Source organism: Carassius auratus, chromosome 46 (assembly GCF_003368295.1).
Source record: "Carassius auratus strain Wakin chromosome 46, ASM336829v1, whole genome shotgun sequence".
Taxonomy (NCBI): domain Eukaryota; kingdom Metazoa; phylum Chordata; class Actinopteri; order Cypriniformes; family Cyprinidae; genus Carassius; species Carassius auratus.
In genome coordinates, this window is record NC_039288.1 from 13,921,661 (window position 1) to 13,937,890 (window position 16,230).

The 16,230-nt window shown below is 38.7% G+C and overlaps 1 protein-coding gene across 2 annotated transcripts in view; it reads right to left on the minus strand.

Moving 5' to 3' along the window:
* Positions 1–14,821, minus strand: part of LOC113064305 (zinc finger and BTB domain-containing protein 16-A) — a 101,714-nt gene extending 86,893 nt beyond the window's left edge. For both annotated transcript variants that reach the window (XM_026235001.1, XM_026235000.1), the window contains exons 1-2: positions 14,680–14,821; positions 11,150–12,490 (exon numbers count right to left, since the gene is read on the minus strand). In XM_026235001.1, the coding sequence (XP_026090786.1) occupies positions 11,150–12,399 (1,250 nt within the window). In that variant the 5' untranslated portion in view covers positions 12,400–12,490; positions 14,680–14,821. The remainder of the gene's footprint in view (positions 1–11,149; positions 12,491–14,679) is intronic.
* Positions 14,822–16,230: the final 1,409 nt, after the last annotated feature.

The window sequence follows — 16,230 nt, forward strand, 5'->3', positions numbered from 1 at the left end:
TTGAGCTTTATTCTACCATTTACCCAACTGATTCCCCTGGATTACAACATGGTTTAAAACGTGCCGGTTGGTTTTTTGCATTCACTCAGAGTTGCCATCCCATATCTCTCAAATACCCCCAGTAGGAGATAATAGAGGAGGAAGAGAGGGAGGATTCTTAAGGCCATGTCTCAACTAACTCAATTTCCAGCCCTCACAGAAGGGGGAGAAAGAGAGTAAGTCAGAGAGTGTAAGAAAAAAGATGGGGGCAGAAAGACAGAGAAAACACTGAGAAATTCAATAAATTATAGCAATTTTATGTTGTGTATTGGAGCTAAAAAAAAAACAGGGTCTTAAGGTGTGGTCACATTTACTGTTTTTCTAATGAAAACCCAGAATATCTAGCTATTTCAACAGGAATCCACGCAATCAGGAAATTAGCATGAAGTACAAAAGATTTAGAATTTATATATGTATACATATATATAATATAATATACTACTATTACTACTACTACTACTATTAATTGGGTTGTGTATTGGCAAGAATCTGGCGATACGATACATATCACAATACAGGGGTTGCGATATGATATATTGTGAGACTGTAAGCAAGGCAATAGGAAGACACTTGTGCAAAACAAAACACTGGTCACAAATTAGTAATACAAAAACAAGGTTTGTGTATAGAAAATGTTGGAGGATTTTGATATAAGCCAAGAAGACACTGGTTTTCCTTTGCTGTAAACAAAACTAGCTTATTCTCAGTTAACAGTTAATGGAAGCTAGAAATTAAGGTTTCAAAAGTTGTAAATATGGATATTTTATACACAAATGCATCGCTTCAGAAGTCTTTTATTAACCTGCCGGAGCTGTGTGGGCTTCTGTTATAATGGATGTGTGCAATTTTTTGGACTTTAAATTTTAAGCTACCATCCACTCCCATTATAAAGCATGGATTAGCCTGGACATTATTTATTATAACTCTGATTGTATTCGTCTGAAGGAAGAATGTTATATACACCCGGGATGGCTTGAGGGTGAGTAAATCATGGGGTAATTTTGAACTATCCCTTTAAGGCAAAAACTGAGGTTGAGTTTTTCCCGGGTTTTTCCCATAAACAAATCTTCCAACATGCAGCTTGGCTGCTTCCTATCTGGTCCGATATCAAACAGCGGTCTAATGTGATGGGTATTTTATGACCCCCTCCATAACAGACTTGTATCACTCTATCGGGGGGCCCTTGCCAATCTCTGGCACTCCATTCAACAGGCAACAAAGGAGCTAATTAGAGCCCCTCTTGGTGGAAGCCCGAAGAAGGTTCGGATTTGATACTTCCAGGGGATTCCGGAGCCCCAGCAGTGCATTCACACAGCCCTCGTGCACGCTTGGCTTGGCCCTTTGCTCCAGACCTTTATTGTACACAAAGCTCAGCAGCGTCTTAGAACTAGCGAGGGGGAACCGACACGTCGTCTTTCATGTCGAGGGAGCCAGAAACCAGATGCTAATGGGATATTGATGGGATTAAAACACTGTACTTAAAGGGGGGGGTGAAATGCTATTTCATGCATACTGAGTTTTTTACACTGTTAAAGAGTTGGATTCCCACTGTTTAAACATGGACAAAGTTTCAAAAATTAAGTTGTACGTTTGAAGGAGCATTTTTGTTCCCAAAATACTCCTTCCGGTTTGTCACAAGTTTCGGAAAGTTTTTTTCGAGTATGGCTCTGTGTGACGTTAGATGGAGCGGAATTTCCTTATATGGGTCCTGAGGGCGCGTCTGCCGGAAGAGCACGCGCTCCTGTATAGCGAGGCTGAGCACAGACATTTCACTGATCAGAGCGAGAGCGTCGCGAAATGTCACAAAAGAAGTGTTTTTTTGGTTGCCAGGGCAAGACAACCCTGCACAGATTACCAAAAGAGAAACAGCATTAAGGGACCAGTGGATGGAATTTATTTTTACAGAGCATTAACGGAGTTGTGCAAGTGTTTTTGTTTGTTCCCTGCATTTCGAAGATGCCTGTTTTACAAACAAGGTTCAGTTTGATGCTGGATTTGCACATTGTTTATTTCTTAAGGATAATACATTGCCAACGAAAAAGGGTCACGATCGTGTGTTGGAACTACATGCGGTGAGTAAAACTGCTTCAAAAATCTCTGTGTTATTAACTTAGCTATCGGCGCGTAAGCACATCAAGCAAACAACATGCAATGTTGTCATCAAACTGCACTTTCCACATGTACAGCTTAAAAAAAAAAAAAAGACGACAAAGTGGAACTTAGTCATTTTCCAAAACCACTAAGCAAATATATACAGTTTCAGTACATACCACATAGAGACGCCTTTGCTGATGCTGCTCTTGTTAAATTTCAGCCTCTGGATCTGATTCTGGATCATAAATATACGCTGAATCTGACTGTTAGCCATGGTTTGTTTTGGTTGGTTTTGTCCTCACGGTGTCACAGCTTGCAAACGCTCTCAACGCAAAAGCCTACTGGCGCTGGTGATTCTTTAGCTCCGCCCACACGTCACGCCTCCAGCCGGTCGTGTTTTTCCGGGAAAAATCGGTACAAACTATCTTTGTCTTATGAATATAATACAACTAAAGACTTTTTGGAGTTATGAATGATGCAGTACTACTCTATAGGCACTCAAGATTAACAGGATATTGAGTGAAAACGAGCATTTCACCCCCCTTTAAAATGAAAAGAGGAACCGGTGATATATTAAAGTAGTCGAAAAAAAATTGGATGATGACTTGAGGATACAAGAAGTGTAATGTATTTATGTAGGCTATATTTTACTGATATTTAAAATACTATTACATTTAGTAGATGATTTTATTCAAAGCGACTTACAAATGAGGACAATAGAAGCAATCAAAGCTAACAAAAGAACAACATGTAAGAGCAAAAGTCTCGGTTTGCTTAAGGCAGTACACGTAGCAAGTTTATATTACACACACACACACACACATATGTACATATACACACACACACACGCATATATACACATACATGTGTGTGTATACATACATACATATATATATATATATGTTAATTACTTAAAATGGGTAAAAAAAAAATCCCTTTAATTTGTTTCCTAAAAAAAAAAAAAAGATTGCGTAAAGGCCAAAATATATGGGGGTCCTCTTTTCCTCATTTTAAAAAGCTTATAAATGCGTGCGCGTTATACATTCACTTCGAATTAGCACCAATTGGCAATCTGGCGTCAACTGCTTGAATGGACAAAAAAAAAAAAAAAAAAAGGCTTACTGATATTAAATACAGACCTTTTATTAACATAATGAATAAAAATACCACCGTGTATAGACTAAAAAACTTAAAAAAAAAAAAAAACTGAAAATCTGCAAACTGTGGACCCACATAAATAGAACATTTACTGCTTAGCCAATATTAGAAAGTTTTTTTAAATGATTAAGAAAATAAAAAGGCCTAAATACATTAAAAATTACGCCGGTATGCATATCTCAAAATAGGTATGATGCCGGCTTTTAGACTGGCTGTCAGTTGTGCGTCCTCATCCGGTGGGGACAATGTGTCGTCTTTAATGAGACGCAGCACAGGGAGAAGAGATGACGCGGTTATGCTGATCTGTGATGTGACTCTCCTGGCACGCAGTATGTAGCTGCATTCAGTTTTTAATTATAGTTTTTAATTATATGCTTTCTTTTAAACTAAATTATTTATAATTATTATTTACTTAATTCAAATAAATATTTTAAGGAAAAAAAAAAAAAGTAAAATCTAAACGACGGTGGGGACGGGGTCACGGTGTGAAAGTGACGTAACCGGTGTTGTGGCTAAACCAGTAACACCGTCAATCACAGCAAGCTTAATATATACACATACACACACACACACACACACACACACAACGTTGAATGCTTGAATCTGATTGGTAGATGAACGTTCTGAGGTGTGCAATTATTTTCAGGGAAACGCACAGCGAACGGAGTTCCAGGCAACTCTCTTAACCGCATTACAGTTCCATATCACTTAGTTTGCATAGTTAACTTTAGTTAGTTTGCACAAAAAGGTGTTGTCAGCACTGCCCTGACGATTTGATCAGTTAGCCTATCTAGTAGCAACTTAAAGCCTACACATGACATTTTCACTAGCAAGGTAATAACAGCGCTGTTTAGAGATGCTGCAGCAGAAGACTGTTGAGGGACGCGCAGAGGTACGTTAGCCTAATTCACACAAGCACTTTCTCTCTCTTTCTCTTTCTCTGTGCGTCTCGGTCCCTCTCGCTCTCTTTCTAATAACTTAATAACTGCATTAGAATGCTATCAATGGCTCAAGCTTCCATTACCAACTTTAAAATTGTGTCTTGGAACCAGCAAAAAAGGCACTGGGTGAGATGGCACTGGGTGAGATGGACGAATCCCTTTAAATATATAAAAATATATATAAAAAAACAAATATATATATATATATATATATATATATATACACACACACACACACTCACACAGACATATAAACATACACACACATTAAAAAATAGAAAGCTAGTGTTTTTTTAATATTAGAAGATAAATAGATGTGAAATTAAAATAGAACAGAAAGTGCTAGAGTCAAATAAAGTAGAACAGATGTGTTTTTAGTCATTTCTTGAAGATGGCTAAGGACTCTGCTGCTCTGAGTTGGGCAGGTCATCCCACCAGGATGGAACAGTTAATGAAAAAGTCAGTGAAAGTGATTTTATGCCTCTTTGAGATAGATTACATGTATAAGTTTCTTTCTTTTGTTGAGCACAAAAGAAGATATTTTCAAGAATATTGGTAAGCAAACAGTTGGCAATTTAGCAATTGACTTCCATAGTATGAAAAACAAAAACAAATAAAACAATTGTTTGGTTACCAATATTCTTCAAAATTTCTTCTTTTGCGTTCAACCGAAGAAAGAAACTGCAGATTTGGAACAACTTGACTGAGTAAATGATGATTATTTTTGGGTGAACTTTCCTATTAAGACAAATAAAGTGATTACAAATCTAAAAGGTCAAATAGTTACTAAATGACAGAGTTCATTTTATAGGGCAAATGGAAAAAAATCTGAAGTTACAAGGGAACTCTGAAACCAATAAAGACTTTCATTTTCTGTAAAGTGGCAGAACAGCAACTATAGATTTTCCTGTCAAATTCAACTTAATGAACTAAGTCAGACCAGCAGTGAATCTGATTTCTGACCAGTCACACAAGTGAGAAAAGACCTGAATAGGGCCAAAAAGACAAGACCACCTTCTATGAAACACCAGTCTTATCTCAACCAGCCTGCTTTCTCTTCATCTACATCACCACGTCCACTGTTTAAATCTGCACATATACAGTACACACATCTACATGTGTGGCAGAGCAGAATGGCTTCAGATATAGTCGCAGACCGTTAGTGTGCCACCTGGCACCACAGTGGGCTTGCAGCACCCTGCTCTGTCTGTAATCCCTCCATCTCCAGTTGCAGAAAGCAGATAAGAAAGTGGCCAGTGAAAAGCACCTCAGTGAAAAAAGCCCTGTGGGCAACCGTCATGTCTTTTAACTGGGCATGCCAGATCCCTATCGCTTTAATAATATGGGGGAGCGCTGTCTGCCTGTCTGTGTTTACTTTTATTCCTTATTCATGCTCGAATCAAAAAGTCTCTTATTTTCTACATGTGAGTGCCAAACCCCAGCCCTCTGTAGGTGATGCCTCAGATACGAGTAGACAGAAGATAATCAAATAAGAGTTAGGTGGCAAAATTCACCTGATGGACTGCTCTGATACACGAATCAACAAACTTGTTTTCGTCAGGGAGGTTCTGAAGATACAGAGCTGCAGTCAAGGTGTGCAAGTCCAATACACATGATGCAACCTGGTGTTAAGTCTTTAATCGATACATCTCTTGTCTTGACAGTGAGGACAGAAGGCAGATTCCAGATCAGAGGGGTGGCGGTGTAAATCTTTACAGTTCAAGCAGGGCTTTTAAAGCCTGTCCATAATTGGGCGACTGCCAGCTGCTGTATAGACAAATACTAGCACATGAAAGAAAAAGCACTGACAATAATACACACCTATTTTAAAGGCATTAAATATATAGGGTTCACTTATAGCACTTAAATGTTTGTGATGCAATTATAAATTTAAACTGGCTATGAAAACCTGTGAATTCACACTACTTAGTTGATAAACTATGATTTCCTCATTCTATGCGGTCTTGCTTGCCACATAATATCTTGAGAAAGAGAGTAGTTTTAATTAGGCAATGACTCAATTTCATCCTCAAAACACTAACAATACCCATCTCCAACATAAAATAGGCATTTCAGATTTTTAGACCACAAGACATTAGAATCCTAAATTTCACAAGACAAAATTTCTTGTCCCAGAAATGCCATGAGGAGTTTCAGAAACTTAATTGGCTAACTTGACAAAGTGAAAGGTCCACTTGTTTGAAGTCTCGTTGGCTTAATTACAAACATTCTTAATTGCCATAAGGCTTTAGAGTTAAACACCACACTATCAAATGAGTTGGCACAGAGGACATGCCCATCTTAAGAAGGCCTAAATGGATAAACGGTCCAATTTCAAAAATAACTTCCAGGGTTTTGATTTTTCAGAACATTATGCCTGAATATTATGAGTGTGATGTACTATATATCCACAACATATCACATCATCTTTTTTTTTTTTTTTTTTTTTTCACACTCACAGCCTTGTTTCAATTTTGGATAAAAAAATATGGCATATAACTTGCCTGAAAACCCTGCAGTGCCAAATACAAAAATCCTGTCACAACAAAGATAATATAAGGAGGTGGAAGAAAATTCCTGCGTTTCAGTTAAAAGAACCGAGAGCTATATTGATAGTGTTCGTTTAATCTAGTAAACATAGGCAAATTGTTTGCAGATTTATAAATACAATTCATAAAAAGCAAATAATGATCATGTAAATAAAGATTTTTACCAATTTGAAATCTTAATAAAAATTTAAAAAAATTCATTAATAAATACATAAATAAATATATAAAACGATCAATGAATGGACAACTTTCAATTTGGGATGAAACTCTCCCCTTTAAAACGTCCCAAGTAATAAGCTGGAATTCCACTTTCTCGTGAATGCATGTACGACAATTAGTGAAAGCTAGAGATTGTGGTTTATAAAGTTTTAAAAACGTATATTTTTCTTACACAAATGCATTACTTCACTTCAGAAAGCCTGGGCTTCAAAATTTCAACCCCCCATTCACTACCATTATAAGGACTGGAAAAGCCAGGACATTTTTTAATAGAACTCCAAATGTATTCATCTGAAAAAAGAAAGTCATATACAACTAGGATGACTTGAGGCTGAGTAAATCATGAAGTTATTTTCATTTTTGGGTAAATCTATAAAAAGATTCCTTTAAAAGACTTTTCTAACATCAAAAACTGAATTTACTGAATGTCATGGACAGAACGACAAAATACACATACATATTTTATCAGCTCACTGCTTACTGTTGAAGCAGCTGAACACAAACTGAACACAAAGTACATGTGTGTCAAATATCCAGGGGACAGCTGTTATAGGGGCATTACAGCTCTGTGGTAAGATTCAGCTGCACTTGTGAGCATACACGGAAAGTTGTGAGGTGCCTCTTACCTCACTGCAGCCTGGTGTTATCTCATTCTGCAGCACCATGAGGACTTATCATCCCCATCTGCTCTTGGTATAGTGGAAAGGAGAGCACAGGGTTATCGCTGTCTCTGATATGCACAGATAAGTCCCTGCCTCCTGTTTAAGCACTGTAGCTAGCTCTACGGTTAACACTACCTATGCTATCTCGACTACGCTCAACCTTTTTCTACCTGTCTGCCATGAAGAACAACCTAAAAACCAGACATCAACTACTTTTTAAAGGGGTCATTGCATGCTAACATTAACATATCTATTACCCCCATTATACAAAATCACGAGCTTTAAAAAAAAAATAGCATCATGATCGATTTGATTCCTTTCACAAACACCTTCTTTCTTTGTGAGATTTCAGTGCAGTGCAATTTGATTATTTTCTTTTTGGCAGGTTGCTAAAATATTTCTGTAATCATTTTTCCATGAGTCAAAGGGCCACAAATGGTTTTCCTTGGCAAAAATATTTCACTAAATAATCCCTCCAGTTTGTGTAAAAAAAAAAAAATAAATAAAAAAAAAAAAAAAAAAAAGCTGCTACGATACTTCGATTTAGCTCCTGGGTGATTGAAAAACAAATAAACGCCTTCATTTAGGCAACCCTCAGACATACATCTACCAAAGATATCACAAGATTACTCTAGTGATCTAGTTAATAGGGGAGTCTTGACACTGGCACAGTTTTGGAAGCGATTCAAATATCATTCAGAGCTTTATGACATAACCCAGGGCAATGGGGAATGAATGCAGCAAGCTCAATTTATACAGGAAGCAAGCACTTACTGATGCGTTCAAACACACACACACACACACACACACACACCTACACACAGAAAGACTCGTGCCCAATCTGGGAATAATTACAGACGGTTAACTTGACCTGTTTGCCCTAAATGAACTCTCAAACAGAAATATTTTTCACGCAGAGTGCTAGAGATGGCTGGGACCCTGGCACAAGAGGTTGCAAAATAATCTGTAATTAGTAACAAAAGCTGCCGCCCCGTCTGCTGCAAGACTTCAGGAGCTGTGATGAAAAAAAAAAAAAAAAACTTTTTAAAAAGGAACGAAACCTTACCATGGCAAATGTGACACTGTCACTCCTTTAATTAAAAGATGACCATTGAAAATTCAAAAGAAAATAGAGTAGATAAGTACACTATAAAATAAGAGTGGAAAAGGAACAAAAATATCTGCATTTTTATGATTTAAAAGGACATTCTAATATCACTGTAATGCATCTTTTAGATTTAAATTTTTTGAAGCATTGAAATAAATACTGTGACAATATGATGCACATTTACACTGACAAACATGTCCATCTTAAGAACCCTTAACATTCCAAATCAAACAACATGGATCTCAGTGGTGTTGCTAAAATCACTGCAATCCTTTTTAGTCAAATTCAGAACATCTGACATGCCGGCGCAATTACAGTACTTTGATGATTCACACAAGCACAGACAACTTTTAAATTAACACGGCTTGTCAATTATTCTGTTAAAAGATACACACCAACCTTCAAGTTCACAAGGTTGAAAGAGCATTTTTCACTCAGTGAATAATGAAAGTAATTAAGAGCGATTTATCAATCCCATCTTGAGAACTTCCAAAGACACATGAATATTTGGACTGAAACTGAATCCTCAGATGAACTTTCACCGTTGTGCATTCCAACAGATTAAGGACAAACGCTCAAACCGGTTTACTCTCAATTCTGGGCCTGTCATTAAGAAACCCACAGAATGCAGATCTACTGAAATCCTGTAAACAACTGGCACTAAAACTCACACAGCTACGGCAGGATGTCATAATCAATTTTTCTGAAGAGACACCTATGTGTGGCTTTTTCCCTCAGTGCCTTTTTATACAGTTGCTGTTTTATAATCTTATTGCATCTCACTGCAACTGACTCCAAGATGTGCATGACCGGCTCACTTTAACTATATCTTTTATCCAATCAAAGCTCTCTCTCCACTGTTTAGCAATAGAACAGTCTGCTTCGTGACACAAGAATAAACACACTTGGCCCCTTGTTCGAGTCATCAGCCGTTTCTTAAGTGCATTAAATGTGAATCTAAAGAAAACCGCTAAACGTTGTTCTGTAACAATGACCATTGAATTTTTTACTATGAATATTGTTGGCTCTATAACAAATTGCTCATGTCGCCCTGGATAAAAAGTGTCTGCTAAATGAATAAATGTAAACATAAAACAGTTTTGTCCAATTCGACAATATTGTACAAACAAGTTAAACATGTTAATCCTGCAATCTTTGTCTAGTCGACAGCGACTCGGTGCAACAAGGGTGCCGCTGTGAGCTTCAAAAGCTGATAATGTCTGGCGTGGATTTCCTCACCTCGTCCCCCACAAGTCACACTGACGAGAACCAGAGGCCAGCCAAGTGACCAAAAGGTTACGCTGTGGAGGTCGGCACGGGTACTCCACGTAGACCCTCATTTCCTGGGCTGGACAGTCTGCTTTACTCATAAAGCTAATAAGGCTGTCCTTGTCCCGGGTGGATGGGGCCCAGGCTGGCCTACTCATCACTGGCCACACCATGGGGGTCAGGGGGCAGCTTCCCATTAGCCTGCCCCCCCTCCAGGTGCAGCTAATAGGCTCAGCCAGAGCCTCTCCAGGACCACTCGGCAGCCACCAGCGCAGGCCTGGAAGTGATCAGCACCCAACGCCTGGGAGCCGTGACAAACAGACGGCCCACGGAACTAAGTTAAAAATAATTGTTTTTCTTCACTAGTCTGAGAAAGCCTCATCTTGTTGTGTGCAATTGCAGCAATATATCTAAACTGAACATCTTATAGTACGCAAAATAATTTATGCACATATATTTAACTATTGATGATGGCAAAAATGTATTTTACGTGTTTTTTCTTTATAAAAACAACAGATAAAACAATTGTTAAAAAAACAATGCTTTTATAATAAATTATAAACAACTACTGGCAAATTGGAATTTCATTTCTACAGCATTTCCTGTTTATTGAATGCATTCATTTTCCTGATGAATTAACCATACAAATATTATTTTACGCAGTATTTTATACTGTTTCAAACAGTTATAACAAGATCTTGTATTGCAACTTGATTGACCTATTTTTCCTTACTCCTTTCAAACTATATTTTAGCAGAAGAGCAATTATTCTTGATAAGGGGAAAGCAAGAGGCAAACATATACGTGCGTAAATCAGCCCTGCAATCACTCGCACTCATATCCACCACAGGCAGAGTGTTAAGCAAATTGACCTCCAGCATGAAAGAAGATAAGCAATCAACAGTTAACCATCATGACTCATCTTCCACTCACATTTCTTTAAATCAAAAAAATGGTCACCTTGTGGTCCTTTGTTTAAAAGAGTGTGAATAACTAATTGAATTAGGGACCTGTCTTTGGACGAGGGAGGCAAAAAAATAATGATAATAAAATACTTTGCGAAGAACATCCATTTACAGCAACCAAAAAAAAAAACACACAAAAGCTTACCTGTGCTGCTCTATGGCCTCATTGTCAGGCAGTTCGGCGCCACAAACGTTGCAGCGCTCATTCGGGCTGCGGCCGTCCGGCTTCATCCCAGCAGCTAACTCGCCGAGCTTGTTGAAGAACTCCCTCTGGATGAAACTTTGAGGCAGCAAGCCACCGTAGGCACTGAAGTCCATGGACATGGCCAAGGCTGGGGACATGTGCAAGGATGAGGCCATGGAAGTGGGCATAGAGAGCATCGCTTCGGTCTTGTGGTTGGGAGGAATCCCGTAGAGCGACGCCAAGTGTTTTTCGGTCATCCCCGCCATGGCCTCCAGCCCCATCTGGCTGACCTCGGGCTGCTGGTCACCCACACCTTCCTCCCTGACATAGTGCAGTTCACGGGCACTGGTGATCACGCTGCTCCTGGTAGGGGTGCCGGGCCCATCACGGTTCTTGTCGGATTCTCCGCTGCGCTCGCCGTTGCTGGAGGCACTGGATTCCATGGCTTTATGGCTCTCATGTTCTCCGCTCTCATCTACTTGCATCATCTCCATCTTGATCTCTCCCATCATGGGGTGGGAGTTGCTGTGCAGGGTCTGATCAGCACCCGCGCCGGGGTGCATGGTGCTCTGCAGGAGGGACTGGCCAATGCTCATCAGGCTGTCCACGGCTGCTTTGGTTGGGCTCATGGTAGACAGGCCAAAGGAGGTGGAGACAGAAGGACTCTGATCCACCATTCCTGGCAGGGTCAGTGCTTGCTGGGCAGCCGACACGTAGCTGCCCTCCTCCACGGAATGCTTTTTCAGGTTTCTCCCATGCCGTCCCTTGCGCTCCTCATCATCTTCTGCGCTTCCATCATTCATGTTGACCTCAGTGTCGTTTTCATCAGAGGACTGGATGGTTTCCAGTATCTTCAGGCATTGCTCCTCCAAGTACTCTATTTCTAAGATCTCTGCTGCGTACAGCAAGTCATCCAGATCCTCCACTTTAGCTTGGAGCGTGGCAGTGTAGGCATACTCCAGAATCTGCTGGAAGGTCTTTGGTGAGAGAAAGTCGAGAGTGTAATGTTGGCTGTTCCGGTGAAAGAGGATCTCGAACATTTTACTGGTGCAGGCCAGTACGGTCCGGTGAGCATGGAACTCCTGGCTGTCCACCATGATGACCACGTCACACAGCGTACCGGCCAGGCGCATTTGATTAGCCTTGTGCAGCAGGGCATTGGGGTGATTGGGGTTCTGGAGCTGGATCATACCCATTTTAGTCAAATCCATAACGTCTCTGAAATCCACACGGCCAACTCATGAGTCTTCCTTTCCACGTAGCAGTCTGTTCATGTATCTTTGTAAACAAGATAAGGTCAATCTAGAAAGAGATGAAAGAGAGACCCACAGTTAGATGCAGCAAAGTCATAATGCTTGATATTTTTTTTCTTTGTTTATTTTGTTTGTTCTTAAATTAACAGCCATCATTCTAATTATTTCAGTGTAGAAAATAAAGGTGTCATAAAAACAAAACATAATCACAATTATACCAATACATTAGACTTCTAATGTAATCTGTATAAAAATAAATGTATCAATATCAATCACAGATAGCATAATTTAACAGGTAAGAAACTTTTTAGCAACAGGTCCCTAAAAAACTAACGAGAAATCCATCAAAATAAGACACAAAACAAAAGTGGCCCACATGTGAAACGCGTAAACTTGGCTTTAGTGCTAGTAAAGGCTGGCAGTAATCAAGCCTTTGTTTCTATCTGTTCGAGCTCGCCTCACAAAGCCCATCAACAGCCTCCTGAAATGAAATGGCATCTTATTCAGTATTCCCATCACAGACAGGGATACTGAGCAGAGCATGGAGAGTGAGGCAAGCTGTTGCCAGGAATAGTTGGTACAGAGAATGACACAAAACAGCTCAGAGCTCCTAAAACACACCAAAATGAATTTATTTTAAAGACATTTCCATGCACCATTAGTGAATTATATATAGAAGTAACTGTATTCTGTTGCATCAGATATAGACTATAAAAAATATAAACCAGCGCACTTACAAGGTTATAAAAAAAAAAACGAAAAAAAAAAAAAAAAAGTAATTTGTTAACATAAAAAGGTCAAACGTTTTGGCCATTTTTTATTATGGAAAACAGTTATCTTTACCATTATCACAATGCATTACTTATTAAAAATACATTTAACTTCTAATTTAACGTTTAAAATCGACTTTGTACAGAAACTTAAGTCTCTTACAACAAAAACATCACCACTAATGATAATAGCAGCAGCGTGAGGAAGCCGTTTATAGCATTAACACAAATAGATATAGATAAGGATATTTAATATTTTCCCCGTCTTGTTTGATCAAAGGGAAGCCTCACCAGAGAAGAGCAGACTAATAAATTGTCTTTATATCAAACGCTATGATCTCAGCGGTGAAAGAAGGGCTTTTCACTGTGAATGTATCATCTCAGCCAGCAAATAAGCCAAAGCTATGATAAATTGCGACACTAGACGAGGGGTTTCACGCCGTTTAAATTACTACAGAGTAACGTTACATGAAGGCGAGTAATTAGTGAGAAATGAATAAGTTGTCTGAAATGCAGTTAACTGATGAGACGTTAGCAAGAATGACGCCAGTTCACGCACGCAGACTGTGCATCACTACAACAACTCAAAATAAAGTAAAGAAACGATCAACACATGTTCGCATTAGTCAACTACTACTGTGATGGCCGTTATCTACCTCATATTTGTTAAAAAAAGACCAATGAAAAGTCCGGTCAGGGCTCTTTTGACTGATCAATTCATGATTATTTGAGCGTTCACACGTGAATCAATTGAAGTTAAAGGACCCGTTTGATATTTCTTTAACGATATGCAAACACATCGCGGAGGATTAAGTAAAATACCATTTAGGTTAAATTAATCTATTTCAGTATTGCTATAAAACTAACAAAAAAAATTTAACCACTTAAAAACAAAATAACAAACAATACAGTTCGGTTCATTTTTAAAGACAGACACGCACCTCCAACGGTGCCCTGATTTAACGATCACAACTACTGACAACCAAATAATAGTCATCAAAACCCCGACATTTGTTTGTTCTACGACACACTTCTTCAGTTGGGACATATTTAAACTCTCTGAATGTTCAATTCGAGACAGTCAGTCACGCTGAGAATAAAGCACATGGAAGCACGTCACTGTCTGGTGCGCGAGCGGACCTCACGTCCCCCGAATACTAAAACACACGCTTACGTCAACATAACATCTCCACATGTGTAAAGATGAACATAAACAGCCATATCCAGCATGTGCCCTGAGCCAGCGCCACACTGGCAGCCACACTTGCACTTTTTCGGTGCGCTCAATTCACCTTCGCTTGAAGCAACAGTAGAAACACTGTAACTTGATGTGATGCTGAGCGCAAACACATCTGATCAACACAACGCGGATCATCACTTAATGTAAACACTTCCCAAACTGAAAACACACAGACAGATGGGGCTGTCAGGAGCCGTGGGTGTTTTGATGGTGCCCGCCTGTACTCACCTGTCTTGCACGTTTGGCTTCCGAGCGTGCGGTTATTAGGACTGTAGCATAGTAACGCAGTTCACAGTCCCCGCTCTCTCTCGCGCGCTCACTGACTCCTCTCTGTCCGCCGCTTAGCAAATCAACACGGCGGTGACGTCAGCGCACATCCTCGCCGGAGTCCTGACAAACACTGCTAAAGTGAGACACCTAGGGGGCTGTCGAATATAGGCCAGCGTGTCTGGGACACCATCTATCACAGCGCTTGGACTTTAATCATTAACCTTCAAGCACCATCACCTTTGCTACTACTTCTAGAACAAACCAACTTGTCTAGAAGGTCTGTACGAGCCCGATATGTAAATTCATATTTAGACCTTTCTTTACAAACCCATGAGTGCAATATTCACTATTTTTACACATTCTTGTAGGCTTAACCTACATTTGACCGTTAAATGTAAATATTTTTTTTTATTTCTGTAATTCTTTTCTAGATGTGAGTACGTAAGCTTTTGTTACTTTTTATTATTATTAAACTATTAATAAAAAATAAAATGAAATAAAAATGAATGAATGAATGAGCATAAAATGTGTTTATGACAATCATAATCTGTTAACTCAAGTTCCTAAGTGCAAAATTACACAAAGACAAACTTTTTAAAAACATTTCAGCCTCTTTGAGAAGTACATTTAGCATCAGAGAAATGATTCACACTTATTACAGTACTTAATTACAGACACATAACATTTTAAGAGGTTTTGAAAATGAAAGACAAATTAATTGTTATACAGACAAGATCACTCGGTTGACTGTAAATTATTTATTTATGCATTCATTTATTGAGAATGTTTCATCTGTTTAAAACTTTAAACACTTCATTTCTTTTTATAATCAAACAACAGTTCTTGGTAGATTATAATGATATATGTTTGATATGATTAGAATTACACTTAATTAGTTCTATTTCAAATAAATTGTGTAGGCTACCTTTCACTAAATTGTGCTGACAAACATTCTTATATAAATTAAAGGTCCATTACAATTGCCGTCAGCTACATTTGTCACTTATATTTTCTGTGTTTTTTTTTTTGTTTTGTTTTTTTAAATGTATAAACTCTATATGTTTGCAAGCACACATCTAAGACCTAAGCTCTTGGTAAAGTCACACTTGTACATTCATGCATTATAAACATATGTGAGATGATGTTCTTTAATGAAAGCTGCATTTATGTGCAATTCATTGGCCTTGGCACTGTGGGAGTGTGACAGCATACATACATACAGTTGCAGACACTTATTATTTAATTTATTACACATACATATTTTGATGCATAACATCATTAAATTGGTTCTGAATCCACTAAGAGGGTGTTTGCCGCCTATTTATCCACATAGCACATATTCACATAAATCATCATTAGTGTTGTACTGAGGTAGGTTATGACATACCCTGGAGGTTTTGCTCATGAGAGGTATTCACTGAGCTAACAGTGGATCTTTGTAAATCTCACTCAAAGCTTTGATTGAATGGGCTCTTTTTACACTTGTATAATCCTCAGGGTGTCTTATGC